The 19528-nt window shown below is 39.5% G+C and overlaps 1 protein-coding gene across 18 annotated transcripts in view; it reads left to right on the forward strand.

The window, feature by feature from the left end:
* ADGRL2 (adhesion G protein-coupled receptor L2) overlaps positions 1-19528 on the forward strand; it is a 383827-nt gene that overhangs the window by 295272 nt on the left and 69027 nt on the right. For all 18 annotated transcript variants that reach the window (XM_030953164.1, XM_030953165.1, XM_030953163.1 and 15 more), the window contains one exon: positions 16794-17007. In XM_030953164.1, coding sequence (XP_030809024.1) covers positions 16794-17007 — 214 coding nt within the window. The remainder of the gene's footprint in view (positions 1-16793; positions 17008-19528) is intronic.

Genomic DNA, 19528 nt, shown 5'->3' on the forward strand with positions numbered 1-19528 from the left:
CTCTTTCTGGGGAAGGAGGACATTTTGTGCATTGCTTTGCTGGAATAGTGCTAAGAGACTAGCAGATGGTCACTTTCCAACTGGTTTCCCTTGGAAAAAAGAAATTAAAATATTATAGCGCCGGGGAGAGATGTTGTAATGTGTCCCTTTCAAATTAACAGGTCGTTTTTCCCTACTATTTTATGATTGTAAAATAGCTCAATGTCACATAAAAGGTTAAAAGCTGGAGTAAATGGCATCATGGGAAATTTGAAATAAATAGGGTCTCATATGGTTTATGGCTCTATACTTGAACACACAAGGAATATATTTCTTTCCTTGAAAAGGCATTCTGTAAGAGCTTACCATGTTAATATGAATTGTGGGCACAGCAGATTCTGTTTCAAGTACTTATAATTCACAAGCTAATTTTTTGTATGTTTGTTTATTAAATCACACCTTTCTAAGGCTACTTGTTCAAACTGTTGGCAAGCCTAAGAAAAAATGTGGTATTTTCAGAAAAAAAAAAAAGGAAGCCAAGATTCCAGTTCATTGGATTATTCTGCAGGTGTCTTAGTGGTTACTTTTCATAAAGCACAACCTTCAGAACTGATCAAGCTATAGACTCCAAACTGTCAGGTATTTCATATTAGTGACAATTTTTTTTTCTTGGTAACACTGCCTCCACTCTGATGTTCTTCAGTGTCCTAGTTCCAGCAGCTCTCCTGAGCAAGGCTTGCACAAATTTAGCTCCTTTGTCTGCTCCACTGGCTGGTTTATTGCTATACAGGTGAAGGAAGATGATGGGAAAGCCTGGTAAAGCTTCTCTCTGCTACTGAGGTGAGATAACCCTTGTTTTGTCTACTGATATGCCATCACCTGTGGCTGTTACAGCCTTGGTGTCCAAAGGCTAACAGGAAGAGCCTAAAACAGAACTTTAAAAATTGAAGGGTTTCTGATTTATAAATCTGTAGGATTGTCATGACAATGAGAAATGCTTTGTCTTTCAAAATCATTAGCCCTAGTAGTCTTTAAAATTATCAGTCCCGTGCAGCTAGGAGGTTTTTATATTGAATTTGATACCAAGAAAATTTTTGTTTTCAACTGGACATTGTGAACTGTATCTAATCCTGTCAGGTACCTGGGAGGAGAAGGACCAGGACCACGGAAAGAAAGAAAAGTGTCAGTGGAATATTGTCCTGCACGCAGAGCTTTTTCCTCAAGTTAATGTTTTGTAACTTTCACAATGGGCACTACTATGGTTAGCTGTTTTGGAGTTTCAGTCTCGTCTTACTCTCCCAGAAAGAGGCCTATAAATAAGTTGCCTATAAATAAGTATCATGACTAGTTTGTTTCAGAGTGCCTTTAATTTTTTTATTCCTGTTTTGGTTCCAGTCCTTTTTGCTAATATGGTTGGTATTCTGTGAGGAAATGCAGGATGCATTGCCTGTATTTCTTCATAGAGGAATGTCTGGTAATGGCAAAATGAGGGTGTTTAGATAGGTGATGAAGCCTGGAGATAGAATTTCTCTAAAAGTAGCTTAGGCTTATTAGAACTAATAACCATTTTTCATAACTACAGCAGGAGACAACTGTGGATGTTTCAGCTATACAGGGATGTATTAAGACTGCATTCAAGTTCAGAATTGTTCAGAAACTGCTTATCTCCAGCTTAGTGGTACCACGCCCAACCTCCGCAAGCAGGCAGTGCCCAGCAGGCAGTGCTCAGCCCTGCAGCACAGCTCTTGAGTGGTTTGAAGGCCAGGCAGTGAGCTGAAGTTTGCAGAAGCGCAGCAGCAGCACCCCACTGCTGCCTGGTGCAGGCTGGCACAGCCAGAGGCGGGACGCCCTTGCTTCCCACAGCTACAGGACAAACTGCCTCCGTTCCGGCTCATGCGGTGTGAGTAGCAGGCTGGATTCAGAAGAAGAGCCAATCATGCTCTTCAAAAACTCCCCACATAATAGCAAAGCTTATTGAAGTCCAGAATTTAGTGTTATAGAGGATAAGAGGTTTGAAAGCTTTTGTTCAAAATTGCAGGAGTCTAAGCAAAAAGGTGAAGACAAAAGATAGTGGATAGAATACTGCTCAAAGGACATAAAAATTCTAAAGAATTGACAAATCAAATTGGCCACCTGGAAGACTGTTCAGAGGAGAAATATCAGCTTATTATGGCTTCCTACCAACAGAAGAAACAGAGGTATTTTTTTCACAGTGGATTATGATGGAGCAGGTCCTGGGTAATATTGAACTTCTTTTCCAGCATGATGTGTCACAGGGAAAGACAGTGACACCATTCTTTGAATCTTGAGGTGTGTGAAACTCTTGGATGATAAAAACAGATTGTCACGGAGATGTTTAGCCCTAAAGGTTCAAGATCACTGAAATTTAGCAAGAGACATAAAAATAAACTAGTTCCTGTCATTGTGCTCAGGAATCCAGACTAATTTTTCAAATAAGAATGAAACAGTAGTAAGAGTGTGCCATAGTAAATTATCTGTAAATCAGCTACAGGCCTGTTTTTTTTCTGATGGATGTACATGTGTATTTTGCAGATGAATGTATTTATACTCAAATGGCTCAATCATTTACTTCTGTGTTATCTTTTCTGATGGAAACTTTTATTATCTTTTTTTTCTGGTAAGGCAATCAAGTTTTAGAGGCATATACAGTCATACAGAGAGTAATGTGCATTACTGTAATTGGTTGCAACTAATCCATAATTGTACCTTTTTAACTGGGATGACAACTAGAGGGGCTTCAGTTCTTAAATTATGTAGGAATAATTCTTCCTATATGTGATTTAAGTTTTATAGCTGTAAGAAGCATTTGGATTAAAGACTATTTTGAGCATATAAGAAGAGGCAGGAATCCACTTCAGCCTGAATTATCTCATGATACTCTGCAACTATGAATTGTTTTGGAACAAAGGTCAAAGTTGAATTCAAGCTCTCTTAGCTACCAAACACCAGCATTATATTTCCTTGGAAGAAGAATATGGAAAGGATTTGGATTGGGTTTGGAGGAGAGTTTGGTTTGCTTCCATCGAGCCTGCTCTGAAACAAACACATTTGTTACTTTTTATGCACTGCATGTCTCCAGATCTGTTGAACAAAGGATTTTACCAATGTCCTTAGTTAATGTTTGAATAATTGAATATTACAGTAGAAAAATTGTGTCTCACCATATGTTTTGAGGAGATGTTTGGTTTATCTACCAACTTAACAAAAAAAGATGCCAGTTGCTAGAGTCAATAAAACTAAATAGCCATCTCTGAGTAGTAGCTGAGCAGACAGAGGAAAATGCTGTTAGCACACCCCTTTCAGTAAAAACAGATAAAAATAAATTAGTAAATTACCTTTACCCAAATGTGGTGTCAACATGAAGGTTTGGAATTATGCAGTGAGTATCCCCAGTGTCCCAGTGAAACCTGGGTCTTGAGCTGAATCTTTTACATTCTCTATATACTGAAAGAAATGGAGATCATTAATTCTAATGAAATAATGTACAACAAAGGATTAAAATCACAAGGGTGTATCAGTCTTACTACTTTTAACATATTTTGCTAATATTAAATTTATAAAAATATACTAAAGGAAATGGTTTTAGTGGTTGTTACTTGGAACAGATTAGGAATGGAAAGAAGATTTATCCATTGGTAAAACAGCAAGGAACCAGTCAACTAGTTGCAGAAGATTCAAAAAAGAATCTACAGGAAATTTTTCTGGAAGTCTTTTTCTCTCTGTATTTCTTAAAGGGAGTTTTTATGGTTTTTTTTTTCATTCTCACAATTCTTCCCTGTATCTCTAGATTTTCTTTTCCATTAAGTCTGCTGGGAACATAATGTACTTGCCTGTTGTTCCTCCTATTTCCTTACTTTGAAGATACTTCCTCTAAAATCTGCTTCAGGATTTCTTGAAGGATGAGATAGAGACACTAATATAGTTATCCTCCTTTTTTGGCCTTCCTGATGTTGAAGCACTGAGAATTGCTTATGCTCAAAGTTTGGTGCTTGTCCAGTGGCCATGTGTGATTACACCAGAAACAGAAGGAAAAAACAAGTTTGGATATGTTTATAGAAGGTAATTATCATCGCAGAGGAAAAAGACAATGATGCATTGAGCTATCTGAATGACTTGGCATGGAGTCAATTTTTAATCTATTTTGTTGTGCTTTTGAAAGCATATTTGTCTTGTACTTCCCTTTCCCTCTTCATCTCTTTCATAAGTATCTTGCATGTCCATGAGTGAAACAAATGGCTGATTCCTGCTTCCAGAAGTGCTTAAGGGAGCAGGAGCACAAGGGAGCTGGAAATACCGAGGACTGGTGACAGGCTGTGATAACCAGGCTGCAGATGTTAGCACCAGTAAATTAGGAATGCTCTCCTAGTAAACACAGCTGCTGTGGCATTGCACAGCAGTGTCTGGCTGGCTGGGACTGGCTGTCCCATGTCTCAGCGAGGAGCTGATGGGGCCGTGCTGGAGCTCACTGGTCCATCCCCATCCCTGTCTGCAGGCGGGGGACGGATGGCGCCGAGAGCCGCCGTGTGCGGCCCCGCTCCGGCGAGCCCCAGCTCTGCCTGAGAGGAATAGAAAAGCCACTTTCTCAGTCTCTGACCAGAATGCATGATAAGGCTTGATGTCAAAGAGGGCAAGATTGGGCTCACAGCAATTATGGCAGAGGCATACTGGTTTCCTTGACAACCAGATTGAGGATTCTTTGTGATTTATTATTTACCACTTCAAACTCTCATTCTCTGATTTAATTAGGGAGAAGGATTTCCATAAGTCCCCTCCCTTCCAAATTTGAATACCCCCACATTATTGCTATGACCAGCTACACCTATCCCACCTTGATGTGGCTCTAAACCAGCTACAAATTTGGCTCTGTGTTTAGCATTTGGAATATTGGTCAGGTTGCTCAGACAGCAAGATAACTGAAATTCAGTGGATGTTATGTTGGGTGGTGACTTGTTAATCTGCACTTACTAGGAGGAATACTAGACCTCCTAACCTTCTCCCCCACCCAGTTTTTCAAGGGACTGCAACAAGTGATACTTTTCAATTGTCCTTAGAGCTGTGGGAAAGATAAAATATCTGCTAGTGTCAGTTTCCCTTGCTCGGGCGATTCACATTATTTTCTCCTTGAAGGCTTTATTAGCAATACATCAGCCACTGTTGTGTAAACAAAGAGTGTATTTTGATACTTGGGAGCTTTTTCTACTACCAGTTGGATAGCTATTTGAAAAGGAATGTATCTCCTAAATTGTGGCTAAAGTTGGGGAGTACAGCTAGTCTATTCTAACTTGAGATGTATTTCTAATATATATTTTCCATGTTTATAAAGCATTGACTGAATAGTGATCTTCAGTGCCCATTCTAAATTTAGTAATTCAGAATAGAAGTCTGAACACAATAATATAAATAATAGAGATTTTTATTCAAATGTCACTGGCAAATTTGTATCATTATACATCAAGATTGAAATTGGGTCTTCCAAAGGGCATTTTTTCTCAAAGTACTTTCCTAGGTTGCATATTTTTTATTTCGTATTCAGCATGAGGAGTCTGCTGCATTTAATAAAATAAAATGAAGGTCACAGAAGATCACTGGTTTTCCCATAATGTGTCCCAGTAGATGACTGGAAAAAAGGTAGTGTTTGAAATGCATTGAGGATCCTCTGTGCAGACTATGTAGAAAACTTGTGTCATTTTTTAATTATAGGGAGGACTTCTTGGTTTAATTGTGTTTATTTCACTGCATACAGTCTTTCAGCTGTACCACTCCAGTTTTAATTTCAAAAGTGTATACACGTTTTAGCATCTCCACCTCAGGGAGTTCCTGAAGTGAGTCAATAGGTGTTGCTCTTCCCGTGGTGGGCTGAACGTGAAGCTCACTGAGTCAATAAAAAGACGTAGAGTGACCTAAACACTCTTTGTGTCAAGTTCTGGCTCACTCATGCACCAGTGCCCCATTAGGCTGTTGAGGGAGGCTGGCTGCTGAGGGAAGATGCTTCTTTAAAATTGAGTAGTCTAATGAAGCTCATTAATGCATTTTTCATTAGAACAAGAATATTGAGTATCCAGGTTAAATTCTAAAGAATCTGTCCTGCACTCACTGAGGTTAATGACAAAGCTCCCAATGATATTACTGATGCAGGATGAGAACTTAATTGAGGTAATTAAGATTCTGCTTACCTAAAATTCCCTATTATTTTCAAGTAGATAAAATACTACAAAATTGCTACTATTAAGAGTTGTATAATGTTGGAGCTCAACACATCCTTCAGAGATGACAGCAATTCAGGGGGAGATAATACTATTTCTGTATTTTGCATTTGATTCATAAAGTGCCCTCGTAGTCTTCTAGAGGCTTGTGTATGTGAAAACCATTGTGGAAAATAGGGTTCCTTTTGGTTTTGGAGCTCAAACATTGCCTTTATTGCATATTTAAAGATAAAGTGGGCCACACATTGCTGAATCCCAGTAAGGATTTGGAGGTCAAATTCAGCAGTGGCAGAGATAGAAAAGGCACTGCAGTAGTACTATGGCATTGTTTAAGTTGCAGAGAATAGTTTAATTAAATGCAGCTCACTTTGCAGTACTGCAGACTTACTAAAGGCACTGTTTGGACTAAAAGAAATGCTATTTGCTTACTGAGTAGAATAGATAAAATATCCAGCTGTAGTGCCATCCAAGGAGTCTAAAGCCCTTTTATAAATGATTGTGTCAGGATGCCTAATTTAAATAGTTACCCTAACACCTGCTCATTCCTGCCGCCTTTGGACACCCCTAACCTTCTCCTTCCCTCCTTGGCATCCCCAGCAGATTAACAATTCCCTCCTCAATTACACTGTCATAATGGCCACTTTGATCATGCTCTGAGCTCAATATGGAAATTACCTTGATTAAGAACACTCAGCGCTGCAGAAGGCAGCAGCAGGGCCGAGAGGTGGGCAGTGCAGAGCAGAGTGCCCTGGGTGTGCACAGCTCTGGGCACTGAGTGCTGCCCTGGCCCCGCAGTGAGCTCTGGAGCCATCCCTCCCCTCTGCCTGCCAGGATCCATCTCTCCCCTCTTCCTGCCAGGATCCATCCCTCCCCTCTGCCTGCCAGGATCCATCTCTCCCCTCTTCCTGCCAGGATCCATCCCTCCCCTCTTCCTGCCAGGATCCATCCCTCCCCTCTGCCTGCCAGGATCCATCCCTCCCCTCTGCCTGCCAGGATCCATCCCTCCCCTCTGCCTGCCAGGATTCATCCCTCCCCTCTTCCTGCCAGGATCCATCCCTCCCCTCTGCCTGCCGGGTCTGCCTGTTTGTACACCTCAGTAAAGGATCAGGAGAACACCATGCTTTCAGTAGCAAAGCCTTGGTTTAGGTGGTGTGGAAAAAAAGTGGAGCAGTCAGATCTTCTCTGCTTCACAGCTGTCTCCTGATATACTTGCTTTAAATATGCGGGGAAAGAGTTTTTAAAAAGATAACTCTGATCTGGGATGGTGAAGCACCATGCAGATTAATTACTGGGAATATTACCTTTCACATCTGTAGTAATGGTGCAGCATTTCTGTCTTGCTGGTTTTGAGTTTATATTTGAGCACCTAAGAGATATTTCTTTCCTGGGTGTGGTGAAGAGCTTTCCTAGCCCTTGCCTTCATTATGGGTTGCATTAAGATCAATGCAGAGCTTTAAAAACACAGTCTTTCAGCTAATAGATGTGTGCTTCTAAATTGAAGTAATCAGGAAATGCAAAGTTTTCCTTCTTGTGTTGTGCTACAGTGCCTGTTCATGCCTCTTGTTACTTTCTAATATAAACAGTATTAAATATGGAACTCTTTCGCATGATTATGGAAAATTGCATAGTTACTGTCTTAGTACTCAGAGATTTCAAGGATCCTGATTTTTCATTTATTTCATTTGAACCTTCATTAGGTAGTTCTCTAAAAGCTGAGAGCATTCTTGCCATACACATTGTGAGGGTCGGTGAGGAAGACACAGATTCCAGGACTGAAAACCAGAATTCAAACTCAGAAGCCCTGAATTTGAGTCTAGGTGGAATTTAATTATCCTGTCCCTTTATCTCCCTTGTCTTTCATGTTTGCAATGAGGCATATGGATATGCAGTTCCTTTACAGGTGATTAACAGCAGTTTGACTGGTGGAAAAGGTGCCTGTTTCCTTTATTTACTCTGGAAATGGTACCTGTGTTGCTATTCTTACTCCCTGCTGCCCAGGGAGCATGTCAGAACTGCATATATTCCTTAGGAGGTTTTTAATTACCTCCTTGTTTCAAAAAATGAAATAGTTTTCCTTTCTTCATGCAATTTATTATTCAGAGGATTCTCTTAAGTATGTATGTAGAATTATTTCATGATTCACAGAATGTGCCAGAACCTTAAGTACACTGTAAAAACTGTGTAGTACATCCTTCTCCTCTCTATAATAGTATTTTAAAAATCCACAAATATTTCATAGAAGGTAAGGTCAGGAAGAAAGCCTTTCAGTCTGACAGGTATTTTCCAAGATTGCATGCTGCTCTTGTATCTACTTATGGGAACATTTAAAGTGATGGCACATTTACCTTAAAGTACATTCATCACATGGCTCCTCTTGTTTTCAAAAGGTATGACTGTATGTTTTGATTTCATCTGCAGGATCCTTGCCTTTATGTTTCCAAGGGTTCTACTTTCTACCCCTGAGTTCTCTGAAATGTTTCTGAAGCTATACTTACAAGAAGGGGGTTGCTGTGCTATTTGCATGCTCATAAGCACTCTTTAAGCAGCTTGCCATCATTAAAATTAACCACATAACTTTTCCACTATAAATTATACTGTGACAATTGACTCCACCCCATCATTTTACTGAAACAAAGGAGAGTATATGAACTCTTATATTGTTTCTTGATTCCATTTCTAATGTATATGTAATTCTGTTTGTAAACAAGAAAATGTCCCATTTTTAAGTTTGCAGTTGTGATCTCAAATATTGCCATGTGGTAGCAATTGTATGATAATTAAATCTATTATTTTTTTAGCACTAGGGCTGTATTTGGTGTTTTCAACCCACAGCAATTATAGAATTAAATCTTATTTAAAATGAGCCAGAATTGTCAGGTATCTTAGTGAGATTAAATGTTTTACTTTCTTACATAGGGTAGGGTATAGCTTGCTAAGAAGGCGATGTACACAGGACACTAAGGGTTATTATTAGCCCCCAGCATGTCACCTGCTGGGATGATTTGGCTTCCACCAATGCAAATATTCCCAAGGAAATGATACATCTCTGCATGGCTTCTTTCAGCCTCTGAGGTGACAAGGCTTTGGGTTTCTTAAGGATGGAAAGAAAACAGTTCTTTTGTCAGCTGGCCACTCTGAATACTGCTGATGGAAATTGCCCTTTCTTCCTCTTCCTCTGCCCCTCCCTAACACACGGTTTCCAATCAAAAAATGATTGCGATAACTGGAAATATAAATTGTTGTCAAGATACACTTTTATAGCAAATAAAAGCGTATTTATTTTTATTCTTCTACCAGTATCCTGTGCAGAGGAAATAATTCAACGGGAAATCCTGTTGAAACAACATTTCTGACACATCAGCCTTTGTGTGTCTTACCTCCCTTTTTAAGAGGTTGTTTCTGATTCAGAAGCTTCTCCTTCCTGACAGGTGGTGTGCTCAGAGAGTTCACAGTAGGTAAACTGGAGATAACCTTCAGCAGGGCGGGTTTACAAAGACCATGGGACTTACTTGCCTAGAGAAATTTTGAAGATGCAATGTATTTAATGGCAAGAAAGAAAAGGGTAGAGTGCTTTTTTGTGAGCTGGCAGAGGATCAAGTGTGTATGATGTGAAGGAAAAAAGGAAGGAGATTCTTGCAGCCTGAGAACAGACATCTGGCTGGCAAAAGAAAAGAAATATCATTGGCAGATGAGTACTGTTTTAAACTGGGATAATTTTAGATCAAGAGGGCAAAGTTTTGCTCTCATGCATACAGCTTCACTGGAAGGGATGGGAAAGGTGCATACATATGAGAATACAATGTGGCGCTAAGTGAGAACTGAAGAACATGTATTTTTACATTAGATATTTAGACTTTCAAGTTTAGATCACATGGTTTCCATCTGCTGTATGTAGGCATTGCTAAAATGCTGCCAGGAACCAGGCTCTGGTTTGGTGACTTTCATTAAAGGAATCAGTGGTTTCTCTCCAGTTTCAGTGTGGCTGGATTCAAAGTGCAGAAGCCCATTTTCACAGTTTAGCATTAATTAGCACTCTAATGGCAGCCTCAGCAGGCAGGTGAAGGATTAAATGGGCATGAAGACCAAACTATCTCTTTTCCAGTAGTGGCAGTTCCTTCAGAGTAGGGTCGAGACATACCGGGCTAATGTGGGGATGTGTGCATGGCTGCAGTCTGCCTGTTCTGGTTCCAGGTGACTGAAGGACTGTGCTCTGCAGGTCTGTCAGTGTAGCACTCATCCCTGCCCTCTGTTCTCTCCTGCTATTAAAGTGCACACACTCTCCTCACACACGCCCAAACCCTAACAAAAACACCATCAAAAAAAGCCCTTTAATTCTGCTGGATCAGAGAGACACATTCTTGCCCTTCTGAATGAGGGGTGAGAGCTGTTTAGGAGAATTTAAATGAGATCCTTGCCAGCAGTACACAGGAAGGATCGACGCTGTTAGATTAAAAGGCTGAGATGCTGCTGCTCACTTTAGGTTTTGCTGAATCATTTAACAAGGTGCAGAAAGTAGGTAAGCCCTGACTCTTTTTTTTGCTGAAGAGAGCCTCACAGGGTTATATTTGAGAATTGCATGGAGACTGAAAACATAGAAGGAAAATTGTAATAAGTTTCAGTGAACCTGGAAGGCAGGACCCATCCTGGTGTGAGTCAGAGGGTGTAACTGGCTTCTCTCCTGAATCTCATTAAGCAGACATATGTACTTTATGTTTATGTATACTGAATATTAAGTATATAATTACAGAAAATTACATGCTCTTTTCATTTTGCTGCTCACACTGAATTTTGAAAAACATTCAAACTTTTAAAATATTTTTAAAATTTTTATTTTTTAAAAGGCTAAATCATGTTCAAATAACATGTAAAAAAATACTATAAAAAGCCTTCACTAGTAACTTAATATTTCTAAAAGCTCTTACTGATAGGAATTCATATATCCATTTGGTAAGAGACAAGCTTCCAGACTTTAGTTATGCAATTGAAATATGAAATGTCTGAGAAGCAGAATGCTAGAAACCAGTGTTAAGTATCTCCCCTCACAGCTCATTTATTCAGTGAAGTTGCTTGGCTTCAGTGTAATTTAAATGGTCAGGTCTGCTCCTTAGGACTCTATGCCTCTTTGTTAAAGTTCAAATAATGAGATACTTTCATGTACTTTGTTTTGAGATAATCCCATTTTTATGAATGAGTTTTAAAAAACTCTTAGTAGAAAATAGTTTTCCTTTACTAAAAAATCCCTTTTCTCCTGATGTCTGCTCCATTCAGCATCTTAATTGACAAGAAGGAGTATATACATAAAATGGTAGAGAATCCAGCTGTAGGAGGATATTTTTGAAACCATCACTTCCTGCCTAATTTGACCCCGACTGAACAGTGGGGTTTTGTGTGCTGGGCTGCAGCACAGGCTGGCTGTGCACGGCTGCTGGGTTTCCCTGAAAGAGGAGCTGAGAGCTGTGAACTCCAGACCTCTGTGCACTGTCAGAAGCTCTTACTGTGCCAATGTAATCTTTTAATAGACATGCTTGCCAGAATGACTTTTTCCTTCAAAGATAGAATGAGAAAGCACAGTTGTCATTTAAATTGCCTCTGTCTTTTGTAGTAGTTGGTAGCGTTCTGTTGACCAGGGTTGGATAATTTAAAAGCTGTTTAACAAAATAACATGCTTGTCTGTGTGAAATATATACAGTGCTGAGAGACTGGGAGAAAAGTCTCCCTTGACAGAGTTCATGGGATTCTTTAGAAACTGCAGGATGCTGAGACATGTCTGAGGAATTACAAAAGCTTTGAGGCGCCCATGTTGAGCATTTGCATGATTTTCAGATGGCAAAGTGTGTTCAGCTGTCTTCGCGCACCCTCCCGTGTGTGCGTGTGTGCACTTCAGTGGAGAGGGAGAGGATTCTCAGCACAGTTTTCATTGGGCTTTGCATTTGTTAAACATATATTATTGAAATGCTGCCCAGGACACATCACTTCATCTCGTGTAGAACTTAAATCATCATGTTGCATGATATGGTAAAATAAAAGAGATTGTGAAAGAGACAACTGTAAACATTCTGTTTGAAAAGATGTGCTCTTTTCAAAAGACCTTTCTGTTACAGCCAAATAACACAAGAAGCAATATTTCCTTGCTCACAGAGACATATATAGCTATTTCTGCAGAGATTTGTTTTGGATTCTCAGTTCTTCCAGTATCTTCATTCTTTGAAATAATTTTATACTTCCATGTTGACTTTCTCTGTGCTTTAAGTTTTAATCAAAGGTTCCTTGCTTCTGATGTCGAGTACTGATGTTAGCCTGTTTACATTCCACTGTTTTCCCTCTGTATTCGATGAACATTCAAATGTGGTGGTGCTTTTTTGCTTTTATCTACCAAACTTAGCACACTCTCTTATTATTGACAGCTCAAAAACATGGTATGCTAGTGGGCAGGATGCTGTGAATTATTAACTTTTCTTTGCGCTTTGACAAATTTAGGTTATCTTTGTAAAGAGAAATCGTTTTTCTGAAGAAACCAAGACAGTGAAATGGTAAATAAGGCTTTGCAAACTTAAATTAAAATTTTTTAGCCAAATTTGAATTTACCACATTTCCAAAACATGATTCTGAAGTACGGTTCTTGTACAGGACTTGTACTTTTCATTTCATAGATTAAAATACCAGAGGAGAAATTTTGATTGTGATTTTTCCTTTCAGTTTGTCTTTCCTATATGGATTGATCAATAAAGAATTAAAGAATGAATATTGCCACTTAGCATCCTCTCTACCTTTTTTTTAGAAATGCGATTTCACAAAAGCAGTTTATTTGCTCCTTTCAATAAAGAGCCTGCACTCAACTAAGTTGTGAGCACATAAAATGTGCAGGAAACATATGTTTGCCAGGAAGCTTTTCTATAATCAAAACGGTCAGCAGGACAGAAACAATGTTTTTTTTTCTCATTAGGTGTTAATCTTCTTCCATTACAAAGAAAAAATAAATTAAAAATTGGCATACAGCACTGATTAATATACTCAAGCATGAGTGAATCAGAGACAGCATATGTTGCATTGGGTAATAGACGCTTATTTGAGTTAATGTTTAGGTTGTGCTGGAAGTCCCAGCCCAGGCACCAAAAGGCCTTTGCAATCGGGGAGCATTTTGGGTGGCAGACAGCAGGAGCAGTGTCATCCAGGGCACAGTTTGCCTCGAAGCAATCAGCAAGAAGAGGAGGAATGTTGATTTCGGCTGCCGGAGGACAGCCAAACAAAGTAGGTTTGTTCCAGGTTCGGTAAGGCAAGCAGCAGGTTTAATGCAGCTTGGTTAAGAAAATACAGTGTTGGGAATACTCCTGCGGAATTGCATTGGAGATACAAAGTTACTGGTGACAATAGTGATTATTGACAGAGCCGCATACTTAGGTCTAAAAAACTCTGGAAGGATGCTGAAGCATTCAGACGCTGGTTGTTCACACTTCCATCCTGTGGCAGTGCATCTGTTTATCAGGAATTATCTCCTGAATGTAAATGAATTTCAGTCCTAAGTCATTGCACCTGTTGCCAAGAGGTATTTATTCCAATCACTTGCCTGAAGCACAGGGAGTTATTGCTTGACGTTTTATAGCTCCAAAAAAAAAGCTGTCGTTTCAAAATCATTTGTTCAGAGAGGAGAAAATGGAGCAAAACAGTTCATTTTACCCTAAGCACTGCTATTTGGCAGTATTCACATTTGCACGGCACAAAGCTGCAATATTGATTTTTTGCTTACAGGGCCTCCCACAAGTTCTTTCTTCGATTGTCAGGATTGCAAGATGGATTGAATTACACTTTGCTTGTTGATATACGTATTTTTTCTTTGGTGATAGGAAAAAATTACAAATAAAGCTTCAGCATAAAGATCATAGCAGCTCCGCTAGTGGACTTTGAATTTATTTATTTTATTTAGTTAAAATTCTTTCTGCACCACAGAGATTTCTTAGAGCAGCATTCCCACCTAACACACACTGCATTGTTTTGCTTTATTGCTTGCTGCTTTTGCAATGTAACACCTACGTTGCAATCTCAGGTGTGTCCTCTGTTGCCTGCAAAGTGATCTAACCTTGCTCTAATATTTTTAATGTTTGTCCTGATACAGAACTTCTTGTGGATGCCTGCAGGGGGAAAAACTGCAGGATAAAACACATTCATAGTCATTATAGCAGTTGCCATAGATGATGAAGTAAGATTTGCAGGCTGCTGATTTCTCTGTAGCATAACTGCAGAAGTCTTGTGTTTGAACTCAGAGTATTTCCTAGCAGAAGGGGGGCTTGTGCTGCAGGATCCACAGCAGGGGTTAGTGCTGGTCCCAGGGAGCTGTGCATGGCTTTGTCAGCCCTGGCCCCATAGGTGTCCTGAGCTGCTGCTGCACACGAAGCCACTCACACCTCAGCAGCTGTACCCATGCCCCTTCCCTCCTGTCCTGGTGCATACACCTCTTTGGACAGCTGTAGGTGCAGTTCCCCTTCTTTCTGATGGAAATTCAAATAGTGTGAGAGGGGTGCACTCCCCCAGCCAGGCCATGGTGGTGCTGCAGGCCATGGAATGCCAGCTGAGTGCAGGAGATACAGGCACCATTGCTGCCAGCACGAGGGATGGGCTTCCTGGGGATGGCATTAGATTTGACAGGAGTAGTAGGATGTAGGAATGGCAGTGACTAGCAGCATTATATTTGGTCCCACCATGGCTGTTGTGATGGTAATTAATTAAAGGAGTTGCTCTATTCAGGTGGGGTGGGGACTCTGCATGTGCCCCTCCCCGAGCTGTGAGTGACTTCTGTCTTCATTGTATTATTTGCTGCACGGGAGGAACATGCAGGACATTAATGGGATGGATTTGTGTTTTAGCTCTTTCCAGGTCTCAGCCCATGACACCTCAGCAAGCCTGAAATCATGGTGTTTGTTACTGCTCATGGTATGTGCAGCCACACTGAGGGCCAGGAGTGAATCTGAGGTGGAACTTGATGCTTTCCACTGCACTGACTCTTTCCCTTGTTAACAAATACTGAAGCATACTGGCCCAGTAACAGTACTGGTTTCCTGTAGGATATAGTTCCACAGAATATAAAGGCAGACCTGGCCACTGGGCTCTGGCCAACTCTTCTCCTTGTGGCTGGGCAAGTTCATGCCAGGGAGCCACATCCTTATACTCGCATGATCGTTAGAAAAAACTCTTGCTGTCTTAACAGATAATCATCTGCATATAGTAGGAGTTTTAATACACAGAATTCAATAGAAAAAATGATAGCCTCTGGTTCATGGGAAAATTTACTATCAAGGGGTTATCTCAAGTTGTTCTTGATTTTTTAGGTGCTTTCTTCCTTGCTTCTTCCAGTGCATCATACTTTTTAAGAAAAGTTTATTTTCTTCGTTTTCGAAAACCCACAGAGCTCCAACTTTCCATACTTAGCAGCTATTTCTCTTTGCTGTCACAACTGGTCTCCAAGAGCCTGCACAGAAATATTAATGGCCTTGTGTTACTGTATTATGAAGGCATTTTTAAAAAATAGGAAGTTCTCCTGAAAATTTGGGATTTAATATTTTAAAGAAATAGATTTCTAACGCTGCCATATTGCCCAGCTTGTTTACCCAGTCACACAATTTTGTAAGAAACAGAAATACTGTTTAATAATAATCCATCAGTAACTGTATACAAGAAACTGTAGTATACAGATAGTTTTATTCTGATGTAATATATTCTTTTGTGTTAAAAAATGTCTCTAAAAGACTAAGCATCTGGGTGAATAGCTGAACCTTGTTCTGTTTTTAAAGTATTTTATACTGCTTCATTGGAGAAGTTACTTATTTTTAGGGATGCTATTAAGCAGAAAAAAGCATGTTAAAAATTAAAATTAAATGTATTATTTTTGTGAGAAATGGGGAGGTTTAATACAGTACACATCTGCGATTTTTGGTAGTGCTAATTTCTGTATTTGTTTCAAAATCCTATCTGTATGTAGTTAAGTTTATGTAAAAGACACAGTAAGGAGCACTGGAGTTCAACTAGGTGAAGTGTCAGCATGTATATTTGGATCATGTCCATGCTGAGGTCACAAAATAGCTAAGCAAAAGTAACCAGCTCTTCCTGAAGAAAGGGAGACACAAAGCAAAAAAGACTAATGAAGTTGGAAGTTGGAACTACAGCTTTGGGCTTTTTTGTGGTTGTATTGTTTTCTTTTTTAAAATCACTTCTGCAAATCCTGCCTGCTCTGCTGCTTCCTGCTTCCAGACACAGCCTGTCTGACTGTGCCCAAGGACTGGAGACAGAAGCTGAGAGAAAAGAGGTGGAAACTGGAACGTGCAGTGTAGCCATGCAGACAGGCACCACTGTCTGCCCTGCCCAGGATTAGAAGCAGTGAAAGGGAATTTCCTCTTTTCCCAGATTAAGAACATAGCAGCCATGGTGTAGGGATGTGACAGTTCCATGAAAGACGCCTCACTTAACATGGTACCAGGTCAAACTGTGTGAAGTTGCACTTTAGCACACGAGAGTTGGTGCTTAGGTGGCAGAAAAGGAATAGTCCAATTCACTGTGTCCATTAGGCTCAGCCCCATTTTGTCCTTGTTTTTTTTTCCCAAGGTTTCAGCCGAGCAGCGCTCCCGTTTGGTTTGGTGAGGAGGGAGCTCTCCTGCGAAGGCTACTCCATCGACCTGCGGTGTCCCGGCAGCGATGTCATCATGATAGAAAGCGCCAACTACGGACGGACAGACGACAAGATCTGTGATGCTGACCCCTTCCAGATGGAGAACACAGAATGCTTCCTTCCAGACGCCTACAAAATTATGACACAAAGGTAAAAATATACATGTCGTGGTATGTATACTAACATGGTATGTAGACTAATGAGGAAGAATGTCTGTGTTAATACAGAGAGAGGAATATACTGCAAAAAATGTTGTGATTGCCACTTTGCTGTTCAGGTAGTATTGTTTCTATCTAATAATATTTAAGGCAAATAGAAACTACCCATTGCAATTAGAGGTTTTGGGGTTTTTAAATTCTGTAAACAAGCGTTAAAAAGCAGAAAGATAACTTGAAGGAGAATGAAACAATTCAGTTATTTGGAGATTCCCTATCTCCTTGTCTTTCAGGGGGTCAAATAGCCCTGAGAATTTTTCCAAATGGCTGCTGTATTTTTCAAGAAATGCAGTAAATCCCTGCCGTAGTTCTTAATAGTAGTTCTCTCCAATGGAAAATGTCAGAATGATTGCATGCCAGGATGATTATATGTCATTATACATGTGTGTACGAGCATACAGGTGCATATAAGCACAAGCTGGTGACAGCACTTGACATTCAGAGAAGACAGAAGAACCAACCAAGAATCATAAAGCCATTTAGGTTGAAAAAGACTTTTAAGTTCATTAAATCCAACCATTACCCTTGTGCTGCCAATTCCACCTCTTAATCATGTCCCCAGCTGCCAATAAAAGTATTTTTATTACAAAAGGTGCATGAGAGCTCAGATTCACAGAAAGTCCTGTGCTAAAGGCTGTGTATGGGCAGCAGCCACCTACTACTGACAGTTGTGGAAATGTCAGCACAAATAAGTCACTGGCATTGCTACTGGCTTAAACTAAAAGCCTGAATGTGTTCAGGATTGGTTGGAAGTTTTCCTCCCAGTGCCTTTTTCCTAAGGTGAGGAATCTGAACAAAAAGGGGATGGGAATAACCTGGAAGGTTTCTGGTGCCTGTACACAGATGTGTCAAATGAAATATGCAAGTTGTACTGCCTTCTGTGCTCCATGTCCTCTGTTCTGTTTGAACACGGTAACACTTAGTCCCGTAGTCACCTCTTAAAAATAGGCTTCCATTTTGATTTACTGATTCACTTAAGTTGTCATGAGTGTGACTCTTAAAATTTTTTATCATTTTTATATGAATATGCAGATATTTTTTATTTCTGTAGTCAAATATTTGGGCTGGATCTCAGACTTCAATTTCAAATGCTGTAGGTAAATTGAGGATATGAGGTCTTTTATTTCTTGTTCTGTGTTGAACCTGCGGCTTGTTTTGTGATCAGTAAGGGAAAGGCTCCATCACTACACTGTTAAAAAGGTAATATAACTTCTTTAAATCATGTTTGAATTATCTTCTTGTGGTTCGAGTTCGTAGTTGTTAATTAGATCAAGCCAGATTTCCATCGAGACTGCAGCAGCAGTGTCATCATCCTCTAATCTGTCGACTCCCTTTGAAACCACCTTCAATTGCTTTTGTAAATGTAGTGCCGCTCTGTAGACTTCCTTGTTGTGTAAAATGCATGTTGTGTTTTGATCAAAGTCTTCCTTATGTTCACTGCAAATATACAGATTAGGGTAGTCAGAGACAAATATAGAGGCACAGTCTTGCTTGAAGTGACATCAGACTGTTACTGAAAAGCTGAAATTTCAATCTTTCCTTTTCAGTTAATCAGCTGTACAAATATGATAGCAAAGTGTATTTTTGAACTTCCCCCATCTTTTACTCTTATGCTGTGTTCAACATTAAAATAAAATTGTGATCACATGGAGTACATTGGTTCAGATTATGCTCAAAGAGTTTTCCATTTTTGTTCTCTTTTTTTTTGTCTGAACAAATGGCAAAGATCATTTGACACTTTGCTTTCTATTTTTGTCTGACATTTATAGCAATTTGGAAGTTTGCTTTCATAGTTTTCTTTCTTAGATCCTGTCATTAAGTAGAAAAGATGTCTCTTGTCTTGCTTAATTTTTTCCAAAATTGCTCAATTTGTGCTATATTGCAAGCATAGAGGAATGTTGCAAATTTCTCATGAAATATTAACAGTTCTTGTACCTCATCTATTTATAACTGCATCAGTGATTGTAATTTTTTGTTGTCTCAGGCAAATTGTTGTTTGGTACTCAGCACATGTCCTTGATCTGATATATAAAAGTAACACTTCAGCTGTATTTTGATGGCAACAATTGCATAGAAAAATCTAACCTGAAGGACTATCAGGTTCATTTGTTTTCCTTTTTATTTAATTGGTTAGAACTTTTGATGACAGTAAAATCTTCTCTACTTTTAGAAATAAGCAGCAATAGTTTCTATATTTCTACTTAAAATCTCGCAGTGTTTACTTTTATGGACCTGTTTTTATCACTTCAGTCAACTGTGCTACCACTGCATTTGACCACTCAATTCAGTTTAGATGTACAGTTAAATGTAGTTATGCAGCAATTAAGTGCTCATTATTCATTTGCAACATTAATCCAGAGCTTTTGTGCAGCAACTACATTTTCTGCAATTACAAGGTGAAAACACTGGCTTAATGAGATCAATACTGTGAAATCTGAAGACTGAAAAATAAGATG

The sequence above is a fragment of the Camarhynchus parvulus genome, chromosome 8, assembly GCF_901933205.1.
Source record: "Camarhynchus parvulus chromosome 8, STF_HiC, whole genome shotgun sequence".
Taxonomy (NCBI): domain Eukaryota; kingdom Metazoa; phylum Chordata; class Aves; order Passeriformes; family Thraupidae; genus Camarhynchus; species Camarhynchus parvulus.